General features: G+C 35.3%; 1 protein-coding gene across 1 annotated transcript in view; it reads left to right on the top strand.

Annotated features, from left to right (window-relative positions):
* SLC36A4 (solute carrier family 36 member 4) overlaps positions 1-18,205 on the top strand; it is an 83,811-nt gene that overhangs the window by 38,362 nt on the left and 27,244 nt on the right. The window contains 1 exon segment of the mRNA XM_041417052.1: positions 212-381. Within this exon segment, the coding sequence (XP_041272986.1) occupies positions 212-381 (170 nt within the window).

Raw genomic sequence — 18,205 nt, 5'->3', positions numbered from 1 at the left:
GTGGTAAAGATGTCTGCCCTTTATTGGAAGATTTACTCTAGTTGGCTTATCTTCTGCAATTTCTTAGGCAGCTAAAATATATTTATGTTTGCTGGGGAAAAAAAAATTCATATATACATATATATGTATCTCCTTAGGGCCATTATCAAGTGAATGTTTTATGAAGAATTTGCAACTTACATACTTACATGACTGTAAATGTTTTCAACAGGTTGTATCAGTCTGTAAAAATTTTGTACTCCTTTGGGATTTTTGTGACATACTCGATTCAGTTCTACGTCCCTGCAGAGATTCTCATTCCAGTTGTCACCTCCAGAGTGAGACAGAAGTGGAAGCTACTCAGTGAGCTTGTGGCAAGAGCACTATTAGTCTGCTCAACCTGTAAGTATGTGCAGAACATCCATTAAAAAACTTGCTATTACATTTTTTTGGGACCTGCTTATTTAAATACATGTTTTGTTGTTTATTTTTCTGGAGGCTAGAAAACCTGACATTTTGTTTCAATACTTCACTACATTTTGACTTTTACGAACAAAAACGAAACTAATGTAGTATTTGTATTTTAACCACATTTGTTTTAGTAGGTATGACCAATTATTTGACAACAATATATTTTTCTGGTAATACCCTAAATCTGCCAACTGGAAAATAAACCTTTCTCAAAATTTTTTAAGTGAGATACACATTGCTGAGATTTGTCAGCATTTATCTATGTGATCTTCAGTACATGCTTGTCATGGAGAAATCATTTCTGTTTTGTTGATCTGAGGATTAAGCCTAAAGGTGTGCTGGGTAAAGTAGCATTGGCAAACTTGGATGCCTGGTCACGGAGTTCATGAAGTGACACTTATTTTAGGATAATGCTCCAAAGTAGTTTTGCATCTCTACCTTCACTGCCTGTTACTCCTGTTGTTTTTCTTGCTTGTCCCCTAATCTTCCCTCCTACTGTGTCCCTGCTTTCTCACAGCTGCTTGAGATGTGCTAGTAGGAGTCAGCAGAGCTGACATTGAATGGTGAGCGTGGTCTCATCCCGGAATCAATACTCCTGAAGATAATGAACTGTGGGGGAAGTTCAGCTTTGCCTTTACAGCTCCCAGCCAAAATGTTCAATAACATAGCAACCTTTTCTCAAAGACATTATTAAAATAATTGTTTCTAGTACAAAGCTGGCTTCTTGACTTGACCATTTGTATTGAAATATGCTGTTAATATCTTAAAAACGATCAAAGCTGATAAATAAGCAAAAAAATAAAGCACTAAACCTGGTATTTTAGGGGAAAGGATTGATGAAAGAGAAGATACTAAGTCTATTGTCTCCATTCCCTTGATGAATGCAGTAGCTAATGTACTGGATGACACCTAAGGATTGTTGTAAAAGAAAACTTTAACATCCATTGAGACCTTCTTAAGGTCAAGCCTGTTGAAAAAAACAGTTTAATGTCAGTGCAATTTAATTACTACAGTAAGCAAAGGGAAATACCATCAATCTAGTAACTTGCAGCTCTGAAAATGCATCTGCTTTGTGAAACTAACAAAATAAAAAGAAAACCCCGATTTTTCTTGAATGATGAAGTACATGTCTCCTGAAGCATCACATAGCCTATGTTCTATTTCAGGGTGATCAAGGCATTAACATTTTAAGTTTGAGGATATATGAGTAGCTCTTGTAATGCTTGAGAGACATCTAGATCAAAATGCTTCTAGGTTCAAAGCACTTCTTAGTGTCTCTTCAGGACACTAAAAAGTCATCAGTTAGATCTCCAGTCCTAACTACACCTTGCTGTCATGACACCCTTGACTTCTGCTCAATCTCTGTTGCCCTTTATATGCCCCTTTATCACGTGCCCTGGTAATGATATCACAATAGATTTGAAAAGCTAAAAACATTGTGTATCCAAACTGTTGCTTACAGCCAAAAGCTTCAAGGCTTTACAGGTGAAAGATAGTTCCATGTATGTGTCTGATGAGAAGAGTCAGTGAACAGGCTTAAAGGCGTATTTCCCTGATTGACTTGGGAAAATTATAAATGACTTCATAATATTCAGACATAGGTTCTTTCCTTAATTTTATCATTAACCTTTGTAGTTTCTAGGTAGTCTGAAAAGGGAGAACTGGGAAACAATGTCCAAGAAAAGAAGGCAGAAAAATAAAGGAAATTAGCTATATATATATGTAAAGATACATATATACAAAAGATATAGCTATATATAAAGATGTAGCGTTAAATGCTCTGCCTTTATGTTTTTGAAAAAAATATGTATAGTAAAATTGTACCTAGTGTATGCCATTACAATTTACCTGTGATATGAATCTCTAAAATGGAACTGCTGAAGTGTTACGGGTGTTACTGAGATATTTGAGGATATTAACTTGTTTGCTGCAAGGCACAAAAAAGTAACAGTAAAAGTTTGCTCTTAAAAGTTTGATATTTGCCATGTTGTTGTCTGATGTGTTTTGTTAACCTAATGGAATTTCAGCTTTTTTTCAAGTGGTTTCTACAACTTGTATGCATGCAGTAGCTGTAATACTTTTTCACCAACAATCGTGTAAGCTCTCATGCTTACATTCATCTTCATTTTTCATTGAAGCACTGGTTTTAAACAGAATTAATTTAAATAGCATCACTTTTCACTTAGCTGCACTTTGTCTAACTGTAGAACATGGCTCCAAAATGATTCAGAAAGTGTTTCTTTAATAGAAAGTAAAAATCCAAAACCTTTTAAATTGAATTTTAGAAATTAAATGGTTTTGATATCAGTGACGGAGTATGCTGTAATGTCTGGACCATTCAGAGGTCATACACTGATTAAAAGAATCTGCTTGCTTGAAAATCGTTCTTTGAGAAGAGGAACTTCAGTGGTGCTAGTAGCACATTAGCTTTTTAAGAGAAGACATGAAAAATCACTTATTACTAATTCTTGGGGCTTTTGCATTACTCAAAAATTGTGTCATTGTTTTATTGTTGGAGTATATGAGAAACATTTTTTGGAAGAAGCAGACCAGAAGCCTTTTTTTTTGTCATTTTTTTCTGGTCTGATAAGGTTTGTTTTCAGTAACGACTTAACAACTGACTGTTTTGAGATCTAACACACACCCAAAAGCCATCTGTTTTGCTTAGGGTTTTTCATTACTTACTTGCTCACTTTTGGACACTTAGCATTGCAGAATGATCACAATAATCTTAGGCATTTTTAGATTTCCATGTTCTGCTTCCTCTGCTTTTTTCTCTATTTTGTTTGCAAACATCTCTTCATCTTTGCTTGGATTTCACTATAGATGGTGTAGCAAGTTGGAAGATCCCACTATGCTTCATAAATCCTGACATCAACCATTGTTTTACAAACTAGGTGAGCTTAGTGGAGGGGTGAACTAAGCTTGTGCTAAAAGTCCAGCCTAGAGCTGGAGCCTGGGTTTGATGGATGCTGAAAGCAGGTGGGAGCTGGATGTCTAGCTAGCTCAGCAGAAATAGGATTGAAAATTGGATTAAGCATCACTGTGGTGGGCTAAATTAGAAATTAGGAACACAGGAAAATGGAAGGAGTAGGACAAGAGTCCCCATGGGATTTGGAAAATGCTAGAAGAGGTATGCAGGTGCAATTTTGCGTGGGTACTGCCTTGGTATTTATGGTATTTGAATGTCAGATAACCTCAGTGCTTTGAAATATTTGCCAGGGTGAAATTTTTATAAAGTTGAAAGTATTTACCCGGATTTTACATATTTAAAACACCTGTCAACAGATATAGTTAGGATCTGTGTTTGCGGCATCTGCTTGGGTGAAGGTTGGGCATCATGCCCAAGGTTCAGCTCTTAGCCAAGCCTGTTACATGGTAGGATCGTATGTCCAGCACATTGGGATTAACTGTTACAGTGTGAAGCTTTTTTAGTTTGCTTCTGAAGGAACTGGACCATCCTGGATGAATGTTTAAATCATTTAATATTTTTATGTAGAAAGCACTAAGATTTATCTTTCCAGAGGTCAGTCAGCTTGTCTCAGAGAGAAGGGAAAAAACCCTTTTTACTCAAATCAGTTCTGTTATGCCCATTGCTTAAACAAACTGCTGTTACATCATGAGTGTTTACTCTCTCTTGCTTACTTGGCACTAAGATCGTGGTGATTCTGGAGGGGAAAATTTGGAGAGGTTTTGTTCAGCATAGGCAATTAATTCTTCCTGTATTAAAATCTTCAAAATATGCTGAGAACTTGGAGATTGAGTGATGATCTGCTAAGCTTTAGTCAGTGTTGACGTGAAATGGCATCAGACATATTCAATTCTGATGCCTTACAGTAAGGCATCAGAATTGAATAAGGTAAAAAAATAAGGTAAAAAATTTAGGATGGGGCAAGACTATGTTTCCACTAGAATGAAAATGTAAATATCTCACTGTCTAGCAAAGGCCTCCTCATGCCTTCAGACTGAAGGACACTGAAATTAAATCTGCTTGCTGAATGTGTTGGAAGAAGTATGGGAAAAAAAAAAAAGTAGTATTGAGAAAATATTTTATCTGAAAAGGTGGCAGCAAATCCATGAAGTAAGGGAGTAAAATAGAAAGGAACAATTCTAGCATTACTTTCATTTTTAAAGAATAAGTTGTGTTTGATTTATTAAAGATAGTAGTGAAAGAATTTTTTTTTCTGTGAATTGGTAAAAGCTGCTGAAGAATATCTGCAGATATAGTGGAGAAAACTGGAGTTGAGCATTAATAGTATCTTTCATCCACACAAGAAGTTTAGAATATTATTCTTTTAATAGCTTAATTTAGGGCTGTGTTCCTGTAGCCATGGTTTTCCTGTTGAAAGGTAAATTAAGAAATACTGCATTTGCATGAGGATGTGGAGATATCACTTGAATTGTCAGCTGTTTTGATTATTACCTTGAAATGAAAGAAATTTAATTGAAGGGCTGATCCAGCTGAGCATGAACAGAGCTGTTACTGAGCTGCTTGCCATTAAGTCTGAGCTTAGTGTGTAATTTTACCAAGAGGAGAATAAATGCATTATTCTGTTGAGCTTATCAGTTACATTTTCTAAATATTTCCCTATTTGAACTGTATCTGGTTTTAGGAAAGAACAGTTCTTCATGCTTAACAATTAGACACAAGATAAAATTATGTTTGCCACATGTCTTACGCTGTTTATTGACATTGTGCCAATAAAATACTTGCTTATAGTATCTGCAGGAGAGGTAACATGAAGGAGTTTTAAGATCTAATAATACATACTCTTAGGATAAAGTAATAATAATTTATATAGAAGAGGCTTATGTATCAGTTATTAGATTTTTTTTTAGTAAGAGTTTGTTAATTTCAGAGAGTAATATTAATGACAGAAAAGTGCAATAATTAAATTAGTGATTTAGGAAAATTCCAGATGAGATATGAAATATTTATATCTGGACTACTAACAGGTCCATCAAAGTGGGCTTGAACACAGAATAATGGTTTATGAATTGTCAAAGGAATAAAATCAAATATTTGATTAATTCAGTTAATTTTTCCCCACTGTTGGGGGGTTTTATCTGAAGCTTTTTTTGGATATGGGGAGCTGTGAGCATAATTCTTGCTTCAAAGTAGAAGATCCTGTACTGTGGTTTTAAGTTGAAAGATGATCATTGGATGGTTTTTTGACATATGCTTAGGCATGAGAAATAGATATATGAAATCAGATTTTTTCAACCTTTTTGAGTATCTTTGCAAGAAGAATAAAGCTCTTCATTTCAAGGTTAATATAGCCTGATTATGAGTCCTTTCTATTGATGTGCCATTACGAATTGTCTTATGAGTTGCCATTGGTATAGGCATCAATTTATGGACATATAGTAACATACATGTTTTTTAAAAGTGCAAACACGAAAATCTTTACCCAACTTTAATATATGGATACCAGACACATGTGGTTTATGATTAACAGTTAAATGTTATGGTTTATTTGAATGAACCACAGAAGTGTTTCTTAACTGCTCATTGTTGTACAGACATTAATGTGTGAGTACATTTTCTAAATAAAGCCATAGGGACTAGCAGGATGGTCTAATGTTAGTATTCATCATTGCAAAATTTTATATTTTAAAAGTCATATATAGAAAGTTCAGGCTGTAAAGTAAATTCCTGAAAAGCTGAAACAAGTCCTGCTTTATCTGTTTGGGTTTTTTTTAAATTACTTTGGTGTATGTTGGACTTCTTCTGTTCAGGCATTAGTTAGGATTCTGAATGAATTTTGATTTTGTACTTCAGATTTTGGAGCACAGTTCTTTTCCAACAATATTTTATGGGAAATAAAGAAAAGTATGAGCTTGAATATTGGGCAATCAATATTTTCAAGAACTGACTGGACACAATCCTGTGCCATGCGCTCTGGGATGGCCCTGTTTGAGCAGGGAGGTTTGACCAGATGACCCACTGTGATCCTTTCCAACCTTACTCATTCTGTGACTCTCTGATTCTGTGATATGTGATTGAGGTGAAAAATGGAAAATTTGGAAAGATTTATAATAAGAAAATTAAAATGTAATTTAGGGCTTGTCGTGAAATTTCCTTGCTATTTGTTCTGTGACATTTGTTCCATAATTCACAAAACAAAGGAAGAACAAATAGTTTAGCAACTCATTAATGTATTCTGAAGCAGTTGATCATATTCTGGAGCAATAATTATTTGAATTCTTAAATTATTTGCATTAGCTTTTAATTACTAATATTTTTAAAAACAATTTATGATGCCTTTTTGAAGACTCCTTTGTAAATTGTATTCACTTATGGTGAAGTGCAAGTAGAAGATTCCTAATACTATTTGCAGTGTAAACCAACCTGTCAGTCGCTGCTCTGGAGATTTGAGGTCACGCCTGGCATGAATTGCAAAATGCTCCATGCATTTAGACTTTTCTAATTCAGCATGGAGAAGTCTGTTGTGTGCAGCTCTACAGCTGCAGTGGTTATCCAGGCTAGACTCCTTGGAAGCAAGAGAGAGAAGCAGGTGCTTGGAATGGCCCAATTTTGTCTGGTCTGGTTTACATACTTGCTTCTGGACAAGTTGAACTGGACCACAGAAGTGCTTATTCCCTTCTTTGGCATGTTTGAAGGAATATAGGTAGGAAATATATCCAGCATTTGGTATGATGAATTCTTCTCAGGAGGAGTGAGAAGTGATGCTGAATATCATGCTCAGTTGCCAGCAGTTAAATCCCATTTTCCTGTTCCAACAATAATTTTAAAACTAATCAAGCCTGCTTTTATTTTTTAGTTCCACTTTCTATTTTCCATCTGTGTGCTTACAAATACACTGAAGTGGTGATGTGAAAATTCTTTGCCCAAATAACAAAAACAAAATAAAAATATTCTCTAGCTCATAGAAAGTGAACTTTATTTGTAATATTTCAATAATTCATGAATTTGTGTTTCTCCATTATTTTAGCCCATTATATTTCTATGCATGAACTGACTTAGAAGAGAAGGTCATTTATCAGGTTTCTTCTTAAATGTCATACATGAGCCAGTGATTTTCTGTCATGTTTATTGAGTGGAGCAGCTATTTTTGTAAGTACCCCTTATGCATTTTATGTCTACTCATTGCTTCATAGACTTGAAATTTCCTTTAAGATCCAGAGTTTCCTAAGGGGGAAGGTAAAGGATTCAGCAGGTGGAAAAACATCAGTTTCTTAGCGCACAGTTAAGAGGAAATAGATAACAGTGCTTGGCATTTTAAAAATCTCACCATTTTTTTCCAGGACATTGGCGTATGTCTTCCTTCCAACACAGAATTGAAAAGTATATTGGGTTCATGGACAAACCAAAAGTAGTAGCATGTCGTGCTTTGCTTAGTTGGTTAATCTGAGTTGAGTAGTGTTGAATATTAATCTGTACATTTTCACTTGATAAGGTCCCTCAGTGTAGATGTTGTGATAATTAGCAATATTAATTTACTGCTGCAGAAAGTCTAAGGAGCCTCTAGCACAAATGACATCCCATTGACTTTTTAATCCTTTTGTTTTCAACATCATGTTCAAAAGATTCAGTAGTTTTTTCCTTCCTGTTGTACCCTGCAAATCTTATTCTATCTAGATTTTTTTTTAAACCTGGAAGTTTTCTTAGAGCTGACTTGCAGTGTGGCCCCAGACCTTTGTCCTGGCACAAACAAAAAAGAGTTTAGGACATGGGGGGAGAAAGAAGAATACTTTACAATATATTTTTATGATATGTGAGTCAAATTAACATCTTACTGCTTACAAATATAGAATGTCTTCTCTCTTGTCTTTGGGTTTTTTTATCCCACCACAGCACATAATTCCATATTCTTCATTATGCTAGCTCTAGCATTCAGTCAGAAAAGAGCAGATTGGCTTCACTGATCAGCACAATCCCCCTGTTCTCTGTTTAATTATTTTGTGTATTTTTTCCTTCAGCGAGCAATGGAACATACTGTGTTTTGACTTGCAGTAATGCTCACTGATAAAACTCTTCTGTTGTCACAATGATGTTGCTTTGACGTCAAAAATTCTATGTCTTGTTCTTTGAGGTTGAATGATGTTCTTATTTAATATGTGGTGTTGTGGTAAGGTTATCTCAGCTGTAGTTCTTCCTTCAGTAAAAGATACCTTGAATCATGTTGCTGTCCTGCTAAACTGGTGTGAACCTCCTTACTGAAGACTCCTTTGTTCAAAGTCAGATCTTCAAAGGACTTAGGTGTATACAGTTAGTCCATCAACATTTCCCCCCACAAGTGGCTTTGTCTTTGCTGGAATATGATCAGATGCCATATTTTTGTTCTTACTGCGTTTTTATTCCTCTCACTGGTACATCACCTTTCAGATTTCAACTTCTATTCTCTTTTTGTAAAGCCTCTCACTGTCGTGTTCTGTGTTTATCCACTACTTATTCAGTAACCATAAACTTTATATTTTGTAACCTTGCTGCATTTATTTTTCTACTTTTATTTCTATGCCTTTCCCTTTATTTTGTGTTTTAATTGTTGGACATAATTCATCTGTGATATCAGACAAGAAGCCAGAGAATTATTAGTATAAATGCATCAAATGAGCCATTACTATCATGTGACAAGCAACTTGACACGATGTATTCCAGATCTAAAGTCTTAATGGTGAAGGAAGCTTTTATGTGGTTTATGCAATTATGTGGTTTATGTTTACTTTAATTATCCCTATTTCATAGCTACACACTATATTTCTTTCTGGAAGGCAGAATTATTGCAAATGCTTGCTGCAAAGTGCACCACTGAGAATATGGCAGGAGTTTAATTTTAAGACCTGGTACTTAAGCATATAGACTAGGCTAGAATAATTTACTGTTCTGTTAAATGTACATTCTGAGTGTATGTGGAGTGTGATTTAACATTTTGATCCTGTTTCAAGGTGGCCATCTAGAAGTTACTTACTTTGTGGAAGCGTCCAGTGGAATTAGGATGCAGCTCAGAGACATGAATGACTTTCGATTACAGAAGCACAGATTCTAAATTTATTACTTTTAGAAAAAAGAGGTAGTAATTTTGGACTTCACTGTGTTAATTAAAGTCCTGTCTGTTCAGTTACCTAATTTTTAACAAATTCAAGTCAAAATAATGTTTAATGAGCTAGAAAGAAATTGCAAGGCAGCTAGCTGAGGTTAAGGAAAGGTTAAAGTATCATGAAAATCATGAATGAAAACTAAAATTATTCATTTTTGTGGCTCTGTTGAGCTGGATATCAAAGATATAATTCTTATTCATCTTTGTGCCAAATAAACTGTGGTGTAGTGATAAATTAACCTGCCTTTCGAGGATATGAGAGTCTGTTGTGGAATTAGAAGAAACTTAATTATTTGGCGGTGTTAACATTTATTCAGTAGGAGAAAAGTAACCAGAATCCTTTATGTTTTGGGTTATCCCAGGTACATTTCCATGAGTCACTGTTTTAGAAACGACTTTATATCTTTTTTTAATTGCTGAAAGGAACTACTGTGCCATGTAGCTCTGGTGGTGTCTACTTCAAAGCAGAGAAGAGTACCTGAAGTGTTGGGCATATCCATCTTGATTGTAAAGATGAATCCAGTAAGTCACTGTCCTTCCTCTTTTATATGTATATTTAAAATTTGCCTTTTTCTGTGTTGCATTTATCAAGCTGGAGCTTTTAGGTGCCGTTCTTTAGTCTGCTAGTTTTAAGGATCCTTTCCTACGCATATTTTGTTCCACCTGTTAATACAAGCAGGCCATAATAAACTTGCAGTTATTATACTCTTTCATAAACTAGAAAGACTGATTTTAGGAGGCATTGGAAGTATTTTCCATTACTTCATGTTTAAGGTAATCTTTTTATACCCGGTATAAAAGAATGTTAACATTCATACAATCTCTTTCACATCTGTTTAGGTTGGAAGGGACCTTAAGGATCATTCAGTTCCAACCTCCCTGCAATGAGCAGGGGATACCTTACACTAGACCAGGTTTCTGAAAGCCATGTCCTGCCTGACCTTGAGCACTTCCAGAGACGGGGCATTTACAACTTATCTGGGCAACTTGTAGTGCTTCATTATGCTCTTGAAGAATTTCTTCCTAATATCTAGTATAAATCTAGCTTGTTTTAGTTGAAAACCATTACCACTTGTTCTGTCACTCCAGACACTTCAGAAAAGTCCCTGTCCAGATTTCTTGTAAGTCCCTTTTAGGTACTGGAAGGTGCTATGTCTCTCTTCTCTTATCTATCAAGGGGAAAGTAATTTAAATTGTGCTTACAATAGAGCTGGGCTCAGAAGTACGCATTAAAATTAGGAAAGGTATCTTGGTGTCATTGACCAGAGATTTCTGAAGCCATGAACTCAGTATCCACTGGCAACTAAAAGGACAGTGAAATTGTCAGAAAACAAGGTAAAGGCATAGTTTTGCTGCCATGTAAAACTTGGCTTTCTATGGTTTAAGTGTCAGTGCAGTTCTGGACTCTATTTTGACAAGGACGTACTGGGGTAAGAGAAAGTATATTGAGAAAAAGAAGTGTTCTTTGACTTCAGCCCACATGCAGCCATTCTGCTCTGGGGGAGTCAGTTTCTTATTAACACATGCTGGTAAATATGTATGTCTTTAAAAGCCATTCCAAAAGAAAAAAAATCTGATAGTTCAATGCAAAAATAAATCATACAGTAGCTATTTTCGCCTGTTACTCTTAAAATTTTTATTGGCAATTATCAGAGGAGTAAGAAGATAACTTATTATTTTCATTTACTTTTTCATTCTATGCATAGTTGTTGTGTTTTGTTTTTTCATCAGTAGTTGGTTGAACCCCATGGAAAAGAACAGCTTAGTTATTAAATGGTGCATATGCATAATGTAGAGTGCTCTACTCTTGCCATGAAGGAGCTGGAATGACAATAATCACAATAAAAATGAACACACATATTGTTGTGAGCAATTGTTTTAGCTCAAATAACTGTCATTCTATATAACATGAAATTACAGGGGATAAGCACAATAGAAATAATGGCTATGATTAAATACAAAAAAAAGTGCTTGATAGCAAAATATAAGGCAAGAATACAGTATTACTGATTCAGTTACCAAAGTGCAGGGTAACATTTTAAATTCACCAGGGATAATCAGTCTTTAACTAGTTTGCAGCAAAGGACTGTTTATAATAAAAAACATGAGAAGTTTTCTCAAAAGGATCTTGGGTCCTGTGGTTCTTGATTTTCCAACTTAAATCTAAAAGCCATGAACGTAGAGCAAGTTCATGGAGCAAGTTCAAAATCAATTCTCAGTGCTGAATATTGCCTCTGTCACTTGCCAGCACATGGAACATAGAAACAAGTTACATCCTTAGGCAGTCAAGGTTTCATTTCTACTTGTTATTGAAGGTTCTTTCTTAGATAAAAGGGAACAAAGAGAAGTTATGGCTAGCTTTTTTGTAACTTATTTATTCAGCTCTGTCACTTGGAAGAGCTACACTTTGCAAATGAAGATCCTAGAAAAACTGGTATGGTTATTTTCAGAATAGTTCATCTAAAGCTGGTTTTCTGTGTGTTATTTTGGAAACACTAGATGTGCTGAACCTCCTTTAAAGCTTTAGAGAAGACTGGAGAAAGAGTTTTGATGTAGAATATCATTAATATTTGCTGTTCTGTGTTTTGGAAAGGCTTAGCATTTCCATAAAGCTGCCTGCTGGTTTATGTACAGCTATAAAGTTTTCCCACAAGCTGAGAATCAAAATAATTTTATCTAGTAATATTACAGAAAAAACATTGCAAAATGCATTTTGCAACAAAATGGACTATTATGTATATTCAGATATATGCTTTTGTATTTCTTAATGCAGACCACAAAACATCAGAAAATTTATGAGGCAGACCGTAACCTCTTGGTATAAAGTCAGGTTCATTGAGTCTCACACAGCAGTAGAGGGTAGGTGAGCATTCTTTATACTATAGGCTATAATGTATGGAAGAAGACTAGAAATCACTGAAATAATAGCTGGGATCAAAAAACATTCATAATAGCTAAAATCCTAGTTAGCCTTTTTCCCTGAGTGGTGATGAGTTGCATAGCAGCTTTTCAGGCACTAAAGCACTGAGGCACTTTCTGCATTTCTCTTCCAGTAAATGTATTTCTCCTACCTGCAGACCACTTTCCTGTGACCTGTTTGAAGTATCTATTGTATTTATATCAATACATTTCAAGAAAACCACTTGCTAGATGCCTCTAACAATATTTTTATCTGACACTGGAGAATTTGGATGGTGTCTGTACTAATATTATCTATGTATGTAAGAGAAAAATGTGAAGTTAGATAGTAGGGAGTAAAGACATCAAACATATTTGAAGTCATGAACAAAACCCCATGTAATTTCAGTTTTGTCACTGTCATCTTGAAGGAATGACCCATAGCTTTTCTTTTTTTCAACTGAAGGCTGTTTGGCATACCTCTGTCCTTCCACAACTTTCTTGTACTTGAAAATGGTACAGCATGAATGGATATTGGGCAGTGGGTACTGGACTGGATAAGTTAAAGGAAAAATTGTAAATAGCAAAATACTGGCTCAAATAAGTTAATACTTACTTATACTTACTACAGGGCTTGTAGCTTAGTCAGTTCATTGAGAAATTCCTAGTTATTGGGCATGTAGATGATGCAGGAAATATTTTGTGGAAAATTGGCTCAGAAGTTTATGTTCTGCTTCTTTAGTCTTCACAATTCAGAGTGCAGCTCTGCTGCAAGCCAGTGGCAGGTGACAGAGCTTCTGCAAAGGTAATGTATGAAGTTAAAGTGAAATTCTAAAATTGACTTGAAAAAATCTGCAAGTGACAGAGTCCTGATACTTTTGTTTATGGACAGAGTCCATAACATACATTCCTTGCTAGTGTCAATTCCTTAGCTCAGTTAGGAAAGTCATGATACCTTGTTTCTCACTGATACACTTCAGGTAAGTACAAAATTAGAGGACCTTGAAGAGACTTTATAGAAGCCAGTGGGTGACGGTATTACCAAAGAGGGATATGCATGTTTTGGAGAGTTGGATAGTGCACAAGGTGTCAATAACTGCTTCAAGAATCACTTCACTCTTCTTGGTTTGTGAAAGCATAAATCCTGCAAGGGATACTGAACATTAGGAAAATATTACCTGGGTTTTGATGCAATTCACTGGACCACAGGAAATGAAAATATAATAATTATCTATTGCTGTTCTTCTTCTGCATGAAAACACTTGCTTTTTTTTAAAAAAAAAGCTTTTATACTTTCATTGTCTTGTGTTTGGAACTCATGCTGTGATCTTCAGTATTGCCTGGGCTATTTAAAATTTCAACTGACTACTTGTATGTGTTGAGAGGGCCTGAGAGAGATTGTGCTTGTATGTTCTTTCAAAGTCTCTTTTTATTACTAATTTCCCAGTATATTTTGCAATTTTCTCATCACAAAGTTAATTTGTTTGGAATCCCTACACTGTGCAGCCGTATTAAATATTTAAATTCTTTCATGTGCATAGAACCATGGAAAATTGGAGTTTCACAGAAATGAAATAGTTTCCTAAGGTAAAATTTCAGTTTCCTAATATAAAAAATCAGAGTTTTTGAAAATACTCTGTCATAAATACTGTTAAAATAAAGCATAGGAGAAAGTAATTTTGAAGGAGACTTTTAATATTTATAAGGATTTCACTTGCAGAAATATTAACTGAATTATTGGTAATAATAACACATTTTGAGAGCATAAGAATTTGTAAAACCGGACACAATTTTAAGCTTTTTTAAGCTGAACAATTCTTCCTACCTCAGTACCAGTAGGTTTATAAAACAAAACTTAACTCTTTTTTGCTTTTCTCCATTTTGATAGAAGTTTTTCTGTGCTGATTTACTCCTGCATTGGAGTACTTTTGAGCATGGTGTAGTGTTTAAATTTTGGAGCAAAGGAATTTAGAGTGTTTAAGCTTTTATTTCTGTGAATGTGAACTTTTTGAGGTTGAAGATTTCATTATCTAGTTAGTTACTTTTTGAACCCCAGAGCTGCACTAGAATCTTGAGACTTGTTCAAAGACCAGTGAGTTATTGAAAATGTAATTTAGTTTGACCTTAAATTGATCTGGTATGTACAATGAAGTAATTTACTACAGCTCATGATTTAGAATTGAATTTCTTAAATGGCAGCTTTTTAAAATAACAGTATTGGGTAATTGAGTATATAATTGTAGTTCCCTTAATTTCATAATCCCATAGTCTTTTCAGAAGTTTGCAATTTGGTTTTCATCACAGCTTTTTTAATCAGTGTAGCACTGTAATGGTGCAAACTATGACGTAAAGGAGCGAGGTATTATTTGCTCTCCAGTGATGGGTGCTGGTGTTGGCTTCAGCACTACTGCAGAGAGCTGCAGAGTACGTGATGTGTCTGCCTGTCCTCTAACTCTGTAAGGAGGGATGGTGTCAAAGCTTGAAAAAATCCACTGGGGATCTGGGAGTTCCTGGAGCTCATGCAGGAAAGGCATGTTTTGCACAAAGGGAAATGTTGCACAAAGTAGGGCCAAACAGCTGAATGGTAGGAGAAAGATCATACCGTCATTTTTTCCTGGAGACCCATTGCCTCCTGGAGTGAGAGTGTGCTGATGGTGCTGGAAATGTTTCTTTCTGATCCCAAGGAAGTTCCAATCAACAGCATTCACACAGATGGAGAGACTAGAGCAGCTTGATATAGCTGTTAGCAGTTTGTGTGCTAAGCTGGTCAATGCATGCACTTACTATCTCAGATGGATTTAGCTTCTTTCTTTACAGGTTCAAATATTTTGTTGTTCTAAACAAAAATTGATTTTTGTGTGTGCTTCTACAGTCCAAATTTTAATTGCATTGTCTCCTATGTTTATTTGGAAATTAAGAGACAAATTGCACAACATGTTTCAATGTTGCGCTTATGCTTTTGGGAACAAACAAATTCAGATCTTTAGTTTTGCAACTGTATATCTCATTGAGAAGTGTAGCAGTCAGGATCTGACATTTCCATAAGTAGGAAACAAATATTTTACAGCAGTGTGAATAGTGAGTAAACTTCTGTGATCTCTTCCTATAACTTGTTTTACAGATACAGGCAATAGCTTCTCATCCTTCCAAGAGGCAGCAGAGAATTCAAAACCAAGCAAAGCTTTTCCCTTTAACAGGCATTTGAATTGATTTTTCAATTGTTCATGTTGGGAATGTGATTAGATGTCTTTTCCAAAGCATTTAAAGCAGAGGCTTTCTGCTATCAGAGTCATCAAGTCCCATCCATTCCAGGATTTTCATGGGGTATGTGTGGTGATTTTCAACCTGGATTTTGAAATATCAGGCACTGCTGCAGTGTTGTACTAAAGGCACTCCGTGTATTTCTAGGGAATGACTCCCAGCCATTATGGTCCTCCGCAGTATTGTTCGCATCTCCATCTTTTTCATGGGTGGATTTGCTCTCTCCTGAAGTTTGTCTGTAAGTGGTGTGGTACTCTACAATCCAGGACATGGGAGAATTTTTTTTTTAATGATAAGGAGATAATTTTTTTGTAAAAAGTATATTGCAGTATGAAATGCGGAGTCCTGTTAAAGAGAGTGCCTTCACAGCACAGAAAGAAGGCAGAGACCCTAGTCAAGACCAGGCTAACACTGCACATTGCTGGGAGTGGCAGACATGCTGCAGCATCTCAATTAAGTCTCCCTGCTATATAATCAGGTAGTAATTAAGTCTCCCTGCTATATTATCAGGTAGTAATTCTGTCTTATGGATCAAATTGCAATTATTTCTCAATTTCCATTTTCTTCCAGTGACCTTCGTGTGAGAAAGCTGAAAATTGTAATTGTAGGAATATTTCTGTTCTATAAATGCTGATGCTTATCAATCAATATATAGTAAAAAAACCCGTTAAATAACTGAAAATTTTAATTAGATGTTTAGTAAAAAAAAAAAAAAAAGAAAAATTTTCCTAGCCACTGACCCGATCCCAAGCCTGTGAACTAAGTGTTTGGGACTGAGCTTTCAAATGTGTGGTTTTTGTAGATCCTGAAGGATAAGATGCGTGAACAAATCTGGGATCTGTAGCACTTTCCTGAAAATGAATGGGAAATGATGAATCCTTGTTTTTGAGAAGTGAAAGACATTCATGGTTATGAAGGGAGAAGAGACATAGTGTATGTGGGATGGTCTGTCAGGAAGAAAAATGTTTAACAGCTACGAGAGGAGGTGTGGAAGTGGATTAGTACAAATGACAAAATACTGTTGATGAAAATCAAATAATCTGATGGTTTCTTCTGAAATTGGCAGTATTGTAACTTTGTTAAAGAAACATACAATGTATTAAGACTGAAGTTTTATGATCAACATCATCTTCATTGTGATACAAGAAGAGAGCACATAAGAATACATATGTTTGGCTAAAATCTCAATTACAACTTTTTCCTAAGTTTGTTGTTTGGGGTTTTTTTTAATGCAGAATTTTGCTATGGGCTAAGACAGAACACATTACACAGATGCAAAGTTTTGTTAATAAAACCTAATACTATGTGAGAATAATTCAAGTACAATGCAGTTGTTAGTAGTCCAGTTACAATTACACTAACACTCATAGCCCAAGTTAATTATGGTAGAAAAGCTATATGCAATGTGAATTTGCTGTACAAAATGGAAGGTTGCTCAGTGGGTACGTGAACTTAATAGATTGATAACATGTACTGTAGTCTCAGAACTAAGCTAGAAAAAGTTAGGGATAAGAGAGTTTTAGTGTTTGACAGCATCTTTTCTCCCTGAATTAGCAATGCTAGTGTGTATGTTTTGTCTTGTGGAACTGTAAAACATGGTACTTACACTGTCTGCATGGTGCCTTGTCTTCTCTGTAGAGGATGGCCACTGAGCTTGTGATGCATACACATACTAGGATAATTAGATGTTCTTTTGTTACCATCTTATGTTCTTGCCGCCTACTTGCTTGTCCAAGTGCTCTCAAGAGATGTCCTAATCATTGGGTACTTCTGAGTTCTGGAGAATCGGTGCCATTTAGCACATATGTGACTCATTGCAAATACTTTGGTTTTGTGTGGTGTTCTCACAATGCAGTTAATGACCTTGGAAGGTTCAGGCTCTAGAGGAAAAGAAACACTCTTTGATCATTTACAAAGAGTCTCAGTTTCAAGATAATTAGACACAGGGTATCTAGGACAGTATAAAATACAGACCTCTGTGTTGTTAAAAATGCTGGTATTCACAGTGCCTGTCTTTGAGAATTGCACATAATTTACAATCATACAAGCTTGGAAAGTCTTCTAGTTCTTCTTGTGTGGTGTAAAATCCATGACATTAATGGATTAAATTGGATCACTCTGTTTATTTTATATTAAAAATCAGATTAGTGAAAATATGCAGTCCCTTAAACCTTCATTAGCTATAATGTCACACTCAAAAAGATAACTTTTTTATTACCAATTTCATGCAAGTACTTACTCAGTTTAGACTTGATGAAGACAATCTTTATTCTGTCTTACTTTATGCTCAGTATTGCCACTTAAATTAGTCATGTTCTTTTAATCTTCCATGCAACTCTATGTCCTTAATGTGGTCAAATTTTGTTTATTTATACCGTTTATCAGCTTAAAATAAAAACACTTAAAAACAGATTTATGTTTTTATTTGAAGCTGATACTGGTTTCTTTTACTTTTGAAAAATACTGAACTTTTGAGTTGTTCATACATCTGCGTATACTGTATGTGTGTTACTTTATTCACTTTCCAGGCATTA

Source organism: Onychostruthus taczanowskii, unplaced genomic scaffold (assembly GCF_017590055.1).
Source record: "Onychostruthus taczanowskii isolate IOZ18803 unplaced genomic scaffold, ASM1759005v1 scaffold54, whole genome shotgun sequence".
Lineage (NCBI taxonomy): Eukaryota > Metazoa > Chordata > Aves > Passeriformes > Passeridae > Onychostruthus > Onychostruthus taczanowskii.
This window is presented reverse-complemented; position numbering and strand designations above follow the sequence as displayed.